This window comes from Rutidosis leptorrhynchoides, chromosome 10, assembly GCF_046630445.1.
Source record: "Rutidosis leptorrhynchoides isolate AG116_Rl617_1_P2 chromosome 10, CSIRO_AGI_Rlap_v1, whole genome shotgun sequence".
In the NCBI taxonomy this organism is placed as follows: Eukaryota; Viridiplantae; Streptophyta; class Magnoliopsida; order Asterales; family Asteraceae; genus Rutidosis; species Rutidosis leptorrhynchoides.
In genome coordinates this window covers 5,355,720-5,375,314 of record NC_092342.1, presented here as the reverse complement: position 1 = coordinate 5,375,314, position 19,595 = coordinate 5,355,720, and the positions used below count along the sequence as shown (strand labels likewise).

Genomic DNA, 19,595 nt, shown 5'->3' with positions numbered 1-19,595 from the left:
TCCCAAAACGCGACAGGATGTCTGATCAAACCATTTTTCTACATTTTCAACAATTAAACTAAAATAAACGTTCATAGATGTAATAATAGAAGTACACGAGGTTAATTACGCACCTTAAGTCATATTCGAGGAAAATGGGATGTTACAGATGATCACTCTACAAGATTGGAAGTAAGCTAGCAAACTTGAAAGTATTCTTGATTTTATGAAACTAGAACTTGTAGAATTTATGAAGAACACTTAGAACTTGAAGATAGAACTTGAGAGAGATCAATTAGATGAAGAAAATTGAAGAATGAAAGTGTTTGTAGGTGTTTTTGGTCGTTGGTGTATGGATTAGATATAAAGGATATGTAATTTTGTTTTCATGTAAATAAGTCATGAATGATTACTCATATTTTTGTAATTTTATGAGATATTTCATGCTAGTTTCCAAATGATGGTTCCCACATGTGTTAGGTGACTCACATGGGCTACTAAGAGCTGATCATTGGAGTGTATATACCAATAGTACATACATCTAAAAGCTGTGTATTGTACGAGTACGAATACGGGTGCATACGAGTAGAATTGTTGATGAAACTGAACGAGGATGTAATTGTAAGCATTTTTGTTAAGTAGAAGTATTTTGATAAGTGTCTTAAAGTCTTTCAAAAGTGTATGAATACATGTTAAAACACTACATGTATATACATTTTAACTGAGTCGTTAAGCCATCGTTAGTCGTTACATGTAAGTGTTGTTTTGAAACCTTTAGGTTAACGATCTTGTTAAATGTTGTTAACCCAATGTTTATAATATCAAATGAGATTTTAAATTATTATATTATCATGATATTATGATGTACGAATATCTCTTAATATGATATATATACATTAAATGTCGTTACAACGATAATCGTTACATATATGTCTCGTTTCAAAATAATTAAGTTAGTAGTCTTGTTTTTACATATGTAGTTCATTGTTAATATACTTAATGATATGTTTACTTATCATAATATCATGTTAACTATATATATAACCATATATATGTCATCATATAGTTTTTACAAGTTTTAACGTTCGTGAATCACCGGTCAACTTGGGTGGTCAATTGTCTATATGAAACTTATTTCAATTAATCAAGTCTTAACAAGTTTGATTGCTTAACATGTTGGAAACACTTAATCATGTAAATAACAATTTCATTTAATATATATATATATATATATATATATATATATATATATATATATATATATATATATATATATATAAACATGGAAAAGTTCGGGTCACTACATTAATTGTCCCAGAATACCTTTGAAACTTCCAATCGCGCCAAACAAACCCTTAAATCGTACGATTTTGTTAAAAAAATGTGTTAAAAAAGATCGATGTTTCACAAGATTTAGTTATATCTATGAAATACGTTGTCGATAACTGTGTCCTGGATATCAATGATGATGAAGATGATTTTAATGATTTTATGAATTTCGCCATCTCAAATCAACCCGTTCACATATATCTAGAAGATATTACGAATTCAATGCATGTTTTAGGTCAAAACCTTACTAATCCTACTGATCACTTCAACCTACAATAACAATACAATAATCAGTTAAACCTACAACATCCGACCAATAATCAGTTCAACCTACAACATCCTTACAATAATCAGTACAACCTACATCATCCATCCAATAATCAATTCAACCTACATCATCCATCCAATAATCAGTTCAACCTACAACATCCATACAATAATCAGTTCAATCTACAACAGTCATCCATCAATCAGTACAACCTAGAACACCAAACTGACAATCAGTTCAACCTTTTCAACCCGTACAATGTTTAGTACCACCATACACATCCATACACAAATCATTTCAACCTACAAAATCAATCTGTAAATCAGTTCAACTTACAAAATCAAACTACAGATGAAATCAACCAACAAATACATTACACCAATATGTTGAACCCAAAACAACCACAAGTTGAAGAAAAGGAAGATCCTTACATCGTTGGCCTACCTACATCTGATCAAAGCGAATCCGAGCATGATGATATGAAAATTGTGAATCCAGTCAAACCAACAAAACACCCTTTTTCTAACTACATAGTTGATGAGGATGATGTTCGTGATAGTGATGATGAATACGAAGATGAATACGTCGATCAAAAATCAACTTATGACCAGCCAATTAAGTATAATCCCTAACCAGATGATATATTTTGGAACATGCCACCGTTACTGTCTAACACCCAACCCGAAATGAAACCTAGATCAATGACAATCTATGAAACCTCAGATCTAGTTGAATTGAATCAGACTTTCGAAAACAAGGAAGATTTTCTTATGCAATTACGTACAAAGTGTGTTACTGAAGGGTTCCAGATAAAACCAAAGTACTCAAACAAGTTAAGGTATACAACTACATGTATATCACCAAATTGTTCATGGCAAATTACTGCTAGGTGTATACAAGATAGCAACAACTTTCAAGTACGGAAGTTGAATGATCTACACACCTGCCCAAATACGCAAATTCTTCCAAACAATAGGCATGCCACCAAGAAGGCCCTAGGGAATATACTGAAAGAAGTGATGAAACAAGAAGGTCGTGTCTATCGACCGAATGATATCAGGACTGATATGTCTGCGCGATTTAAAATTAGTCTATCATACCACCAAGCATGGAAAGCCAAATGTTACGCAATTGAGATGTAGAGGGGTAGTCTTGAAGATTCCTTTCAAGTACTACCTAATTATCTATATAATCTTAGATTGTCTAACCCAAGTAGTGTAACTAACATTCGAACGGACAACGAAGGCAGATTTGTTATGAGTTACATGTCCATTGGTGCAGCGGTATGTTTAATGCTCTCTTCATTTACTTATTAATTTAACTCGTATTCATTAACAATGTACCAATACTTTTATATGTAGACACGTTCGTTTGTTAACTATGCACGACCAGTAATCAAAATCGATGGGTCTCATTTAAAAAGTCGTTACTTGGGGACTAACTTGATTGTTGTCACTATGGATGCTAACAATGGAATCCTTCCATTAGCCTACGGTATTGGAGCAGGAGAGACCACCGATCATTGGACATGGTTTTTTGGTAATCTAAGAGACTCTCTACAGTCTTCGGGGTGTTTCTTACCATTATATCTGACAGGGCACCTGCAATAGCTGCTGGCATATCAATTGTATTTTCAGAAGTATTTCATGCACTATGTGCTAGACATTTGTTGGGAAACCTCAAAAGTGTGTCTAAAAGGGTTAAAAGTTACGAGTGGCACTACTGGAAAATGTGCAAAGCGTATAGAAAATCTGATTTTGATCACCACTATGGTATACTATCACGACGTATTCCAGACAGTGCACGTACACTCACTACTGTTGGCCTCAACAGATGGTCTAGACATCATGCAGATCGTGTTCGGTATGCTTACCTGACTACTAATAGTGCAGAGTCCATGAACGCGCTGTCAGTTCATGCGAGGAAACTCCCTGTTACAATGCTTCTTGAATTCTTTAGAGCTTCAGTTCAACAATGGTTTTGGGAACATCGAAACACTGCTGATGGTTTAACAACACCTGTCACACCATATGCAGAGCGTAAGCTGGGTAAAAGAAATCGCAAGTCTCTTACTTGGACTGTCAAACCGATATCACAAGTTAAGTTTGAGGTAATGGATATAAAAAAGGCGGTAAAGTCAATCTACAAGATAAAACTTGCACATGTAAACAATGGCAGTTTTTCGTTCTACCTTGTGGACATGTAATGGCAGTAGCATGGTATTTTGTCTTACGTGATGTTACTACACATGTTCAGAAGTATTTCCACACTGAAACGTACAAGTCTGCATACATGGAAGACATTAACCCGCTAGATCATATTTCTGAATGGATAGATCCAGGACAACTACAAACCGTCGGACCGCCATTGGTTACAAAACGACAATTAGGTAGACCGAAGAGTACTGCTCGTATACCGTCCTAAGGAGAAGACAAAGGCAATTTCAAATATAAAAGAAAATGCAGTCGTTGTTTGGAACCAGGACACACTAGATCAATTGCACCGCACATTATGATCTATCTGAAAGTACACAAAAGTCCAAGTGTAAGTAAAAAACGAAGGCAAAGCCCAAGGGGATGGTAAAGGGGAAGGGGAAGGGAAAACGTGAAGACTCATGCTCAACACAATTTGAATCGACTTACAATTTGAGTGATGATTAGCTTCTTTTTAAAGTTTTAAATGTGTTTAACTGTCATGGATGATAGGTATGTGTGTTTGTATGTTTTCTATTTCGTGTGTTTAAGTCTTTGTGGTTTAATAATAAGTTAGATATGTTATCTGATATATCTTATCCAATAAAAGAGTGCTTTTATGCTTAGTCGACATACATGTTGGTCGACTACAATGCAAATATGGTCGACCTCGTGGTCGACCGTGTTTTTTGAAGTAGTCGACCATCTCTTACAAAGAATGTGGGTCGACCACATTGAAATTTGTGGTGGTCGACCAGGTCAAAGGAAGAGGTAGTCGACCCAAAGGGTGGTCGACCTAATGGTGTAAATAGACAATTTTTTTTTAAAATGTGTATTTTGAAATAAAACTTTATAAAAAAATGTATTTGGGCAAATTTCCCTTTAGCTTGACAAAAATTTACATTATTTATAATTAACGCCGCAAAAAAAAAAATCAATTTAAAGAAACTCGATTAGCTGCTCATTGTATCAACCATTTCAAGAAGAATTCTTTGATCTGCTCCATATTATTTATAGTTGATAAATTAAGCAAAGGCGTTTCCTTTGAAAAATATATATATAACCAAATCTATATCAAGTCTTCTTTCGATTTTCATTCTTCAAACCCTAAATAAGAAATTGGCATTGAGTAGGTAATGCGGTTTCTATGGTGTTTAAATTTAAAACTTTAAATCGGAGATAGAGGATACAATATAATATCATACACGAACATATATAACAGTGTGTATTTGTACATATAAAATTAAAATAGTCTAATACACACATGTAAAACGTAATGAGATTTGCCTTATATATATCATCTCGTATCGATTCATTGAGATGACGAAACAACAAATTCTTTGAACAAAATTTCTTAACCCATTTAACCTAAATCAAATTAGAAATAGGGTTTTGGAACAAAAATACAGTTTTATTTGTTAAGCTAGGGGTTTGGAAAGAAGAAGGGCTAAAACTTAAAACATTATCAAGGGTATTAAGGATTAATACTCGTTCTCAAATTAATACATATTTCTTTTAGAGTTGCACAATTAATAGTTCAATTTCATATATATTCGGAAAAAAAAAAGGTGGGCGAACAATTTTTGTGTTCTACATTTTGATAGTCGAGCAAAAAATGTAGAACACACGGGTAGTAGAACAAAAATGTTGATATTCGAACAAAAATGTGTTCTACATTTTGAAAAAAAAATAAAAATTTTTTTGCTCGACCATGATTTTTTTGTTCGTCCGTGTTTTTGATTTTTGCTCGAATTTCTTTTTTTTTTGCTCGCCCTTGCACCTTTTTTGCTCGAATTTTAGTATATTTGAAGTGTTTTTGGAGTTCCTAGAGTTTTCACACTAAAAAAGTTCTCACTGGATCCTCTCAATATATATATATATATATATATATATATATATATATATATATATATATATATATATATATATATATATATATATATATATATATATATATATATATATATATATACTAGGAGTGATGACACGTCAACTCAAAGTTCTTTTCGAAATTCTTGTGGAACTTTAAAGTGAAAATAGTAGAATAGTAGTTTAGCGTTCATTTTTGTGTTCAAAAGTAGGTGGACCAATAAGAAAAAAGAATGGAAAACTAATAAAAAGACTCAAAATCAGCAAAACCTAACGTCCAAAACACCACGTTGGGCTTGGAATGCCGACGGGGACTCACGGAATTCTGATTTTCTCGGATTTCGGATGGTGAATGGCGAAAAAATGTATCAATCTCAACTAAATAAGAATAGCGATGTAAATTTCTTATATAGTTTTAGTCAGGTATGACCCAATGGTGGAACAAAGTGATCAATTTCTCAAGGTGATCGTTCAATATTTTACACTCATTTTCATTGTTATTTGTTGAAGATTGTTTAGTTATACAGAAGATTTTATGAAGTTTTAGTGAAAGATGAAGTTTAAATACAAATGAAAGAAAACGAGTTGAAACAAAGTAAAAAGGCACAAATTCAGCAAAGGCCGTAAACTACGGTCATGCAGCCATAATTTACGGTCAACCACAAAAAGATCAAGACTAAACAATTCTTGATGTAATATTACGGTCTGGTTAGGCAAAAAGATTGGGTACATCTATAAATAATATACCCTAGGGCTACGAATTTTATCACCCTTCTATTCAGTTTTTGAGCATCAAACATCAACCCTAACATCAAAATCATCATTGTTTCAAGGATTCAATGCTTGTTCTTCATGCATCTTCATCAAAACATCATGTTCATCATCATCAACATGCGCGACTAGTATCCTTAACTTTATTTTTTCCGTGAACAATTAATGTATGTTTTATTCATTCAAGTTTATGTTGTTTTTAAATTTGTAATGCTTATGCCTTTTGAATTATAATCTTTGTAAACTGATTAAGTTACAATTAGTGCAAGTTTATTGATTATTGATTATTGCAAGACATGTGATATGGTAAAACACACATAAATTAAGTGCACTAAACTAAATGATTTTAACACACGAATCAACTAACTAATCCCGATCAATGTAATAAATTATTTAGTAAGTTCAGGTTTGTCCACATGGAGCAGTTGAATTTAAGAATTTAAAACTAGTAATTATTCTAAGTAACAATTGAAGGAGTTTGATTTTAAGACTAAATAAACTAAGAAACACATATTTAACAAATACGAATTCAATGAGACATGAGTATTCACTTAGATTCAATTCTTTAGGATCCGGATTACTTTTATTAAGATCAACTAAGATAAGCTAGTGCCGTCCCTCACTTAGATACTAATTATCATGAAAGTGTATGTTGATAACGATGGTTTCCCTCGCACTTCTTAAGAACACAATCAACCAAACTAATTACTCAAGATGGTGATTCAAATGAATGATAAATTGGTGTCCCTTTTTAGGTTCACAATTACCTACTCAATTGATTGTTTATCAAATAAGTCTAATTACACTAGTTTCATGCATGCAATTCAACCAATCTATATTATCTTTCAATAACTAGACAAGTTTATCAATTTTGTAAGTAACTAGATGGGGGTGAATAGTTACTTAATACGTTTTTAAAACTTTTTTGATTGATCACTAAACTTGATTAACTATGATCAACCAATTCAACTCAAACTTGATGTGTGCAGTGTTTATGTTCAAAATGATAAGTAAAGTAATGTAAAGTGTGATGACCCGGGAATTTCCGACCAAATTTAAACTTAATCTTTATATGTTTGCGACACGATAAGCAAAGTCTATAATGTTGAGTCTCAAAAACTTTGAATTATATTCATGTAATCAATTACCCTTTGACTGTGCCCTACGATTCACGAACCAATATTTGTAATCAAATACATATATATTTGAATATATGAATATATAATAATAATTTGAAATATAAATTAGAAATATATATTGTTGTTATTAAAGTTATTACTAGTAATATCATTATTAAGTATTATTGTATTATTATTATTATTAAAATGATACAATTCATTATTACTATCATTAATAATATTAGTATTATTTAGTATTTAATATTATTATCTTTAATAATAATATTATTATAAATCTTATAGATATTATTATTTTCAATAATATTATTATTTTCATTCTAAATGGTTATTATTATTAATTATAACATTAAGAGTATTAATATTATAGTTATATTTATAAATTAATAAGATTAGTTATATTATACAATATATATATATATATATATATATATATATATATATATGTAGCTATATAATTACAGTTATATACTAATATGTATATATATACACATGTATGTATTATATACTGATTAAATATACAAATCAGTATGTTTAATTTAATAACATAATCAGTAAATTTATAATAATTAAGGATTTAAAACAGAATTACAATGACAAATAAATTACGCTTATAGTTTGTTACAATTCATTGTCCATCACTATCTGCTTGTAAATGAATTTGTTTGTGTCTCAAATTTGTTTCACATTGCTATCATACTATTTTTGATTTCCAAAATTAGTACCAATCACAATACAACCAAGGGAATAATCCAAGAAGCTGTTAACGATCGATATCTTTATCTGTTTATTTTTCTTTTGCTATTTGTTTTATCTTCCTGAGGGAATCATTCTGTCAACCTCAATTCATATTATAAGCAATCACATTCAGTGTTAATTGATAACAGTCGACCTTCCATTATCAAACCTCAATCACAAACATCCCAAAACAAAACCCGAACATCGTTCATGGTTTGCAGCTCAAACCATACAACAAATCACCACCTTGTTTTCTCCTTTCTTCGTCACCATGCTACCACCGTGAGCACCTCTAAACATCACTAAACTGCCACGTCTTAAAACATCAACACCCATCTTCTTCTTCCTCGTGAGTGCTCAACACCTCACACAAATCGACTTTAGTCAATCTCAAAACAAAACTGAACCACTTTAGATTCTTGTTCTCTAAACATTAAGTCTACAACATCCCTCATGATCAAACCATGTAGTTATGAGTCGATTATTTGCTGCTGCTACTGTGTTCAGTTTCCGAGCCCCAGACCGAAGACCCACTCGACTTAGCTGTTGTTCGACGAGTCCCGGACCACCATAAAAGTCGACTGTTTGTTGCTACTGTCTTGGTCGAGCTTCAACACCCATCAAAACCACGAAACCACCACCATCATTATCGTTATTTATTTAATTATTTTCTGCTACGTTACTTCTTTCGTTTCTGTTTATTGGGCGTGAACACCCGAAGCACCACCACCTTAAAGTCACCCATACAATCACCATTTACTGCTTCCATTCGACAACAAACCGCCACCTTCAACCCTATCTACCACCTCCTCTTCCACCTATAATCACTTTTCTTATTTGAACTATCATCACTTAAAATCTTCACCCTCTTGTAATCGAGAACCATCTTTCAACCATTGTAAATAATAACAAATGTGTTACTCAGGTCTACCTGATTATGCTCAAGAACAACAACTTTAAAGCATGGATTTCTTTTTCCTGTTATTCGTTGCTGTGAAACATCCGTCGACCACCACCATTAAAAATTAGCAACTTTGCTACTATTTTCTTCTTGTGTCGATCCAACAACAAGTGAGCTATTATTATACATGTATGCAAGAAAGATTATAGGTGCAAGTGGTCTTTGTTTACGATATATTATATAGATTGAGTGGGTATCATATTGACCCCTTCTCAAATAATTAAAGAATCACACACTCATTACACTACCCAAAATCAACCGAATACTATGTGCTTTTCGGTTTGATAGTGGATTGGTTCAAAGGGTTATGCAAGTGGTGTGTGATAGAAATTTTGTGGCCAACAGTCAACAAACAACTAGTCCCATCCCACAATCCATTAATTAACAAGTATAAAATAAAGCTTCTATTATTTTATGCTTCGTTATTTTTTTCTTTTGCTCAAACCTCCTGTTGCAATTAATGCTCACACTAGGTCTCAATGTTTTAATAGATCAATGAAAAGGTGAAGGATGATGATATAAAAGGATGGGGTTTAAAGATATAATGATGATGACTAGGGTTACGGATTGTTAGAGGTAATATCGGTGATGATGATGAACCGAGATAATTGAAGTAATCTAGTTCGATACAGATCAAATTATAGGAATATGGATTGGGCTTCATTTAGATTTAGGATTTTACTGATGGGCCGGAGATATGCTAATGTGCCAAAATAATACGGGGTATAAATAATTCATATGGGTTTAAGTCAGGAAAACAGTAATAGTTCAATGGTTTAGAGATTTGTTTGGGAAGTGAGAGGTCGTGAGTTCGAGCCCGGGCTGCGACATCTTTTTAGGAAACTATTCTTTAAGGTAGTATACTTATTATTATTATTATTATTATTATTATTATTATTATTATTATTATTATTATTATTATTATTATTATTATTATTATTATTAGTATTATTATTATTATTATTATCATTAATTATTATTATAATTATTAGGATATTACAAATATAAAAAATATAATTATTAGTATCATTCATAAAATTAATATTATCATCATTATTATAAAGGTTATTGTTATTATCTTTATTAAAATTATCATTTTAAAAATTAATATTAATATTAGTATTACAATCATTATTATTATTATTATCATTCTTATTAGTATTATTACAAATAGATATTTTTTTTTACAATTATATCAATATTACATATTACTATATTCTAACAATAAAATATTATTAATTAAACTATATATTTTTATCATAAAGACACTAATGTAAAGTTCTTATTTTTATAAATAAATTATTAAACTACCTTAATAACAAATTATTTTTATTAATATTAATAAAGGAACTAACGAAGCATAAAACAATTATATCGCTAAAATCGATATATAAATTTGTTCGATTACATTTATGTGTGTTAATATATATAAATGAGATAGGTTCGTGAATACGAGGTCAACCCTGCATTGTTCAGTTGTTCAATATAGTCATATGTATTTTTACTACAAAATACATTAGGTGAGTTCATTTGATTCCCTTTTACTCTTTACATTTTTGGGACTGAGAATACATGCGCTATTTTTACAACTGCTCTATTAAATGCTCTTAAAATATGTTTTGAACTGCGAATACATGAAATGCTTTTATAAATGTTTGATGAGATAGACACAAGCAAAACATTCCTCGAATGAATTATTATGCAGACAGAAGTTCTGCGGATTATTATTGAATTATGTGGACATGATAATTGCCACCATTGAATTATGTGGACATGATAATTGCCACCGTTGAATTATGTGGACATAATAATTGCCACCATTGAATTATGTGGATACGATAATTGCCACCAATTGATGTGAATGTTATGTATCGAGAGAATGATTTCTATACACATGTTATGTGTATTAGTTTTTGTGCACGAGATATGTGTACGGTTACTAAGATTTATGAAAAAGGATTTCGTACATGAGAAAGGTGTACTGTATTTAAAAGATATCACATGTACATTACAGGTGGGTATAGGATTCGGGCCCATTTATACCATGCAGCATTTAAATCTTGTGGTCTATCAAAATGTTGAATTTTATTGTTTATGATAAACCTATGAACTCATCAACCTTTTGGTTGACACTTTAAAGCATGTTTATTCTCAGGTATAAAAGAAATCTTACGCTGTGCATTTTGCTCATTTTAAGGACATTAATTGGAGTCGATCATCGCTCTGGGATCAAATGTTGATGACTTTGTCCAGATGGATTAAGACGGATCCTTTCAGTTGGTATCAGAGCGGTGGTCTTAGCGAACCAGGTCTTGCCTTAGTGTGTCTAACTGATAGTTGTTTGAATGCATTAGTGTGTCTGGACTTCGACCGTGTCTGCATGTCAAAAGTTTTGCTTATCATTTCGTGTCAAAAATTACCTGCTTATAATTCTTAGAGAACCACTTGCTTATCATTCTTAGTCTAGACACATTTTACTGCATTGACTGCATGAATAGTGTATAGACAAAATTCATATCTTAGCGTATCTGCTACTTCATATCTTAGCGTATCTGTTATTGTAACTTTGCCTGACAACTTCCGTAGATTCCTCCGTAATTTATGGGATTTTAGTATTATATATGTATATGTAAATTATGTATTGCAGGTTACTAATCTACATCCTATAATCTATTTCTTATCAAAAATCCTTCATCTGATCGTACGAGATGAATCACTCAACCAGTTCGAGTTCCTCAGATTTCGATAGATATTCCGATAGTTATTCCGACAGCTATTCCGACATGGATGTTCACCTAAGCTCCGGAAACAGCGTCACCCGAACGAATCAACCAATCAACCATCATCAATTCTGGATGAAATGGGGCTGAGTTCGTAGTCGACTTAATCAATGGAGACGCGAAGAAGGCGATCCCTTCCACTAACCAAATTCACCTCTTGACAATGAACCTGAGGCGCTTACCGGCGAACCTGTTCGAGACACCATTTTCTCTCTCACTTCCAGAGTATCTCATCACGATCATATACTATATCAAAATTCTAAACCTCATTCATCCACTCGTTCCGACCGACAATCACCCCGGTGTAATAGAAGAAATTAACGAGCTTCGCGCCCGAGTTGTAGCCCTGGAAAATATGGTGCAAAACGTACCAGCTTCAACAAAATCACCGGCACCAACAGTACCACTAACATCAATACCATTACCACCAACAACCCAAGTTTCAACATCACATGCCTCAACATCTCATTCTGTACCTCGAGTATAATCATCGTTCTACAACAATTATCTTCGTTCTTTATGGCGATTAAGTAATCTCTAATGTTTTAGAGATTATGTATTCTAGTTCTAACGGTAAACCAAATGAGATAAATATCATATTAACTCAATAAATCCATGATTACATCTGAAGAAAATATATATGTAAATATATTTTCATAAAGATTGTGATTAAAAATTCTTTCGTACAAACTGTTAATGATGAAAATATTTTAACGGGTAGGTAATACCCGAGGAATATTTAAGATTTCACATTGATAAGTTACACTGTACATTCTTCAAATCTGATTCAACAGTCATTTCCTATCCTACTTACATCCACAGATAAATGAATCCGTTCACCACAGAATAACCATTTCCATTCAAATTTCATATTTGGATTTTGACCTATCAGAATCCAACAAGTGGCATAATGAAGAAAACATTTGACGGAATAAAATTTGTTAGAAACAAACAAATTAAGTATGAGAAATTTTGTTAAGAATCCACGCTAACAAAATCCTAGCTAACTGTTCATAGCTAACTGTGGACTAATCAACTGAGGACTACCAACAGTGGACAATTAAAATGAATTAAAATATTGATTATAACATATGAAACTAAACAATTCTTCAAGTTTTCCACTTGATTTCATCTTAAACCTCATTTGTATCTTGACAATTACAATATGCGTTCAAACCTTTCATGATTCTTGAAAACATCTCAATCGAGAGAATGAATCAATCGCATTTCATCTACGGAAGAAAAGATTGATGCATATAGTCATGCACCTGAAAATACTCGAAACCTGAGTAAACGTTTAACACGTATCTGTGGTAGCTTCTTTGGCGTTATTATTACCGAAAATAACCTTACAACTCTTGTTCGAGGTAGCTAATTTTGTCACAGCTCCAGCAAATCAACTTCGACTTTTCGTTCGAAACAACCTTATTATAACCTTGATTTATATGTGTGCTCTTGTATTGTTACTAGGGAACCTTTCATATTCCACCATATTACCATCAGCGTTTAATCATCTAAAAACACAATTCTCCTGAAACCACCTCAGATTAATAACCGATGATTCAGATATCATAGCATTAAATACAGAGGAGACAGAAAAATGGTAGATGGTCTAAATGGCCAAAAGTTTGATGAAAGAAAGGAGTGTTAGGAACGCTCGATAGAAAATTGGGTATTGAAAAACAGATTGAACTACCCATGAAGGAGACCAAAGACAAATACAAAGACCAAACCCTATATTCAAAGGGTTCAGGTAATTCTGGATCCGTTGAAATCTTTAGAGAATATCTTGCTTCGAAGTCATGTTAAAATCTTGCGGAAAATCTTTCTCCATCAACCATCGAACTTAGAAATTCTAAAATACCATCATCAATATCTTCGATATTTCTGAGGATATTTTCATAAATATTCTCGTCCGAAATTTTATACCTCTTCGTGCTTCCTGTGTATCATTATATTGGAAACATTCAATAGAGAATTTTGTACCGAAAAGCAGATTATGCGAAACTATGAAGAAAGCCGTGGACAAATCACAAAGAATAAGTTTGACTTCAAAGAATCCAAATGATTAAATATCTGCTAAAGTCTTTAGTGAATATCTTGCTCCTTACTCTAAACCCTTGCAGACAATAGTTTCTATCATCCTCCGATCTTAGATATTCCGAGATATTATCGTATCTTTCATTATAAATATCCTCCATATTTCTGGAGATATTTTATAACTATTCTTATCTGAAATCATTAATATTTTCGTGCTATCAGTATTACATCATATAGAAACTATTAGTTTCTATATTCTGTAAACTTTCGAGCTTAAAATATGAATGTTATTGAAGTAATGTTGGGAATTGATGCATGAGTTAGTATAATATAATGACACTTGATCAACGCGATTATATTACAGTAAGTCATGCTGAGTTTCTAATGGAATGTGATGATTCACAGTACCATCATTATGTGCCATGTTACACGATTCTTTCATTCTACTTAACCTCTAAACATATCAAGAAAATATTTTCTTGATGGTTCTGTCTTTTCCGTAACTTCTGGTAATTTAACAAATTAAATTGTGCTATTACCTTTCCTTTCCGCTTAGTACATTAAGTTATGTTCATTCGAAATTTTATACGTACGAATTTGAGATGTCTTAATCGCTTTACTTCAGGTCAGGGAGAAAACAAAAACATGGAGCCTCGAAATACAAATTGGAGTATAAATCGCAACAAACAAGAAAGATCATAAACCGTGTATGTCTATGCGAATAGCAAGATAAAGACACGGGAGGATTAGGAATACAATAATCCCTAGAGCGTAATAGAAGTAAACAGATTCTTCTGGTGGCAAATGAAAAAGAAGAATTATTGTTGCAATGACCAGAATAATATTCAGAATTAGAACTGGACTAAGCATTTTCACAATCTTTTGGATGTAAGAACTAAGAAAGAAAGTATAGGAATGGTGAGAATAATGGAACGGAGGAATTTAATTTATAATGTAAATATCAGACAGAGTAATCGAGACAGATCACCGTATTTAATTATAGAGATCTTAATCTCCTTATTCGCTGAAGAATCAAATCTCTTAGATTTCGAATATTTATTTAAATCCCTTAAATTCCGGAAGTCAACCAAGACAACGTCAAAAGTTAAAATACATCTTATTTTCTAAATTCAGCCATGACTAGTCAAAAGTTATGATGAAACTAGTCCTTCTCGTTTCACCATTTAGTGATAGCTTCATTAATATTTTTCGAGTAATCGAATTATCTTATCCATATTACTCTATAGTAATAAAACTCTTTTATCAACTCATATTCGTCAGAAAAACATATTTATTGTTAGCCATGACGACCTCACTCAAATTTCGGGACGAAATTTTTTTAACGGGTAGGTACTGTGATGACCCGAGAATTTCCGACCAAATTTAAACTTAATCTTTATATGTTTGCGACATGATAAGCAAAGTCTATAATGTTGAGTCTTGAAAACTTTGAATTATATTCATGTAATCAATTACCCTTTGACTGTGCCCTACGATTCACGAACCAATATTTGTAATCAAATACATATATATTTGAATATATAAATATATAATAATAATTTGAAATATAAATTAGAAATATATATTGTTGTTATTAAAGTTATTACTAGTAATATCATTATTAAGTATTATTGTATTATTATTATTATTATTATTATTATTAAAATGATACAATTCATTATTACTATCATTAATAATATTAGTATTATTTAGTATTTAATATTATTATCTTTAATAATAATATTATTATAAATCTTATAGATATTATTATTTTCAATAATATTATTATTTTTATTCTAAATGGTTATTATTATTAATTATAACATTAAGAGTATTAATATTATAGTTATATTTATAAATTAATAAGATTAGTTATATTATACAAAATATATATATATATAGCTATATAATTACAGTTATATACTAATATGTATATATATACACAGGTATGTATTATATACTGATTCAATATACAAATCAGTATGTTTGATTTAATAACATAATCAGTAAATTTATAATAATTAAGTATTTAAAACAGAATTACAATGACAAATAAATTACGCTTATAGTTTGTTACAATTCATTGTCCATCACTATCTGCTTGTAAATGATTTTGTTTGTGTCTCAAATTTGTTTCACATTGCTATCATACTATTTTTGATTTCCAAAATTAGTACCAATCACAATACAACTAAGGGAATAATCCAAGAAGCTGTTAACGATCGATATCTTTATCTGTTTATTTTTCTTTTGCTATTTGTTTTATCTTCCTGAGGGAATCATTCTGTCAACCTCAATTCATATTATAAGCGATCACATTCAGTGTTAATTGATAACAGTTGACCTTCCATTATCAAACCTCAATCACAAACATCCCAAAACAAAACCCGAACATTGTTCATGGTTTGCAGCTCAAACCATACAACAAATCACCACCTTGTTTTCTCCTTTCTTCGTCACCATGCTACCACCATGAGCACCTCTAAACATCACTAAACTGCCACATCTTAAAACATCAACACCCATCTTCTTCTTCCTCGTGAGTGCTCAACACCTCACACAAATTGACTTTAGTCAATCTCAAAACAAAACCGAAGCACTTTAGGTTCTTGTTCTCTAAACATTAAGTCCACAACATCCCACATGATCGAACCATGTAGTTATGAGTCGATTATTTGCTGCTGCTACTGTGTTCAGTTTCCGAGCCCCAGACCGAAGACCCACTCGACTTAGCTGTTGTTCGACGAGTCCCGGACCACCATAAAAGTCGACTGTTTGTTGCTACTGTCTTGGTCGAGCTTCAACACCCATCAAAACCATGATACCACCTCCATCATTATTGTTATTTATTAAATTATTTTCTGCTATGTTACTTCTTTCGTTTCTGTTTATTGGGCGTGAACACCCGAAGCACCACCACCTTAAAGTCACCCATACAATCACCATTTACTGCTTCCATTCGACAACAAACCGCCACCTTCAACCCTATCCGCCACCTCCTCTTCCACCTATAATCACTTTTCTTATTTGAACTATCATCACTTAAAATCTTCACCCTCTTGTAATCGAGAACCATCTTTCAACCATCACAAATAATAACAAACGTGTTACTCAGGTCTACCTGATTATACTCAAGAACAATAACTTTAAAGCATGGATTTCTTTTTCCTGTTATTCGTTGCTGTGAAACAGCCGTCGACCACCACCATTAAAAATTAGCAACTTTGCTACTATTTTCTTCTTCTGTCGATCCAACAACAAGTGATCTATTATTATACATGTATGCAAGAAAGATTATAGGTGCAAGTGGTCTTTGTTTACGATATATTATATAGATTGAGTGGGTATCATATTGACCCCATATCAAATAATTAAAGAATATCACACTCATTACACTACCCAAAATCAACCGAATACTATGTGCTTTTCGGTTTGATAGTGGATTGGTTCAAAGGGTTATACAAGTGGTGTGTGATAGAAATTTTGTGGCCAACAGTCAACAAACAACTAGTCCCATCCCACAATCCATTAATTAACAAGTATAAAGTAAAGCTTCTATTATTTTATGCTTCGTTATTTTTTTCTTTTGCTCAAACCTCCTGTTGCAATTAATGCTCACACTAGGACTCAATGTTTTAATAGATCAACGAAAAGGTGAAGGATGATGATATAAAAGGGTGGGGTTTAAAGATATAATGATGATGACTAGGGTTACGGATTGTTAGAGGTAATATCGGTGATGATGATGAAGCGAGATAATTGAAGTAATCTAGTTCGATACAGATCAAATTATAGGAATATGGATTGGGCTTCATTTAGATTTAGGATTTTACTGATGGGCCGGAGATATGCTAATGTGCCAAAATAATACGGGGTATAAACAATTCATATAGGTTTAAGTCAGGAAAACAGTAATAGTTCAATGGTTTAGAGATTTGTTTGGGAAGCGAGAGGTCATGAGTTCGAGCCCGGGCTGCGACATCTTTTTAGGAAACTATTCTTTAAGGTAGTATACTTATTATTATTATTATTATTATTATTATTATTATTATTATTATTATTATTATTATTATTATTATTATTATTATTATTATTATTGTTATCATTAATTATTATTATAATTATTAGGATATTACAAATATCAAAAATATAATTATTAGTATCATTCATAAAATTAATATTATCATCATTATTATAAAGATTATCGTTATTATCTTTATTAAAATTATCATTTCAAAAATTAATATTAATATTAGTATTACTATCATTATTATTATCATTCTTATTAGTATTATTACAAATAGATATTTTTTTTTACAATTATATCAATATTACATATTACTATATTCTAACAATAAAATATTATTAATTAAACTATATATTTTTATCATAAAGACACTAATGTAAAGTTCTTATTTTTATAAATAAATTATTAAACTACCTTAATAACAAATTATTTTTATTAATATTAATAAAGGAACTAACGAAGCAGAAAACAATTATATCGCTAAAATCGATATATAAATTTGTTCGATTACATTTATGTGTGTTAATATATATAAATGATATAGGTTCGTGAATCCGAGGCCAACCCTGCATTGTTCAGTTTTTCAGTATAGTCATATGTATTTTTACTACAAAATACATTAGGTGAGTTCATTTGATTCCCTTTTACTCTTTACATTTTTGGGACTGAGAATACATGCGCTATTTTTACAACTGCTCTATTAAATGCTCTTGAAATATGTTTTGAACTGCGAATACATGAAATGCTTTTATAAATGTTTGACGAGATAGACACAAGTAAAACATTCCTCGAATGAATTATTATGCAGACAGAAGTTCTGCAGATTATTATTGAATTATGTGGACATGATAATTGCCAACATTGAATTATGTGGACATGATAATTGCCACCGTTGAATTATGTGGACATAATAATTGCCACCATTGAATTACGTGGATACGATAATTGCCACCAATTGATGTGAATGTTATGTATCGAGAGAATGATTTTTATACACAGGTTAAGTGTATTAGTTTTTGCGCACGAGATATGTGTACGGCTACTAAGATTTATGAAAAAGGATTTCGTACACGAGAAAGGTGCACTGTATTTAAAAGATATCGCATGTACATTACAGGTGGGTATAGGATTCGGGCCCACTTGTACCATGCAGCATTTAAATCTTGTGGTCCATCAAAATGTTGAATTTTATTGTTTATGATAAATCTATGAACTCACCAACCTTTTGGTTGACACTTTAAAGCATGTTTATTCTCAGGTATGAAAGAAATCTTACGCTGTGCATTTTGCTCATTTTAAGGACATTAATTGGAGTCGATCATCGCTCTGGGATCAAATGTTGATGACTTCGTCCAGATGGATTAGGATGGATCCTTTCATAAAGAACATAGACACAAGGATTTAAAGTGGTTCGGGTGGATGTTAACTAATTCACCTTAATCCACTCCCCGATTACACTAATCGGGATTTCTTGCTTCACTAAGCACTTTTCTCCAAACCCGATG

General features: G+C 31.5%; 1 protein-coding gene across 1 annotated transcript; it reads left to right on the top strand.

Annotated features, from left to right (window-relative positions):
• The first annotated feature begins 3,033 nt into the window (after nt 1-3,033).
• Nucleotides 3,034-4,000, top strand: LOC139872761 (uncharacterized). Its single transcript, XM_071860684.1, has 3 exons — nt 3,034-3,107; nt 3,173-3,740; nt 3,833-4,000. The coding sequence occupies exons 1-3, from the start codon at nt 3,034-3,036 to the stop codon at nt 3,998-4,000; spliced, it is 810 nt and encodes a 269-aa protein (XP_071716785.1).
• Nucleotides 4,001-19,595: the final 15,595 nt, after the last annotated feature.

Bases quoted from the DNA above. Each gene is read 5' to 3' on its own strand.
- LOC139872761 (XM_071860684.1), top strand. From the start codon at position 3,034: ATGGATGCTAACAATGGAATCCTTCCATTAGCCTACGGTATTGGAGCA. The intron at 3,108-3,172 runs GTTTTTTGGTAA...TATATCTGACAG, and splicing joins ACCACCGATCATTGGACATG to GGCACCTGCAATAGCTGCTG. The intron at 3,741-3,832 runs GTAAACAATGGC...ACACATGTTCAG, and splicing joins ACAAGATAAAACTTGCACAT to AAGTATTTCCACACTGAAAC.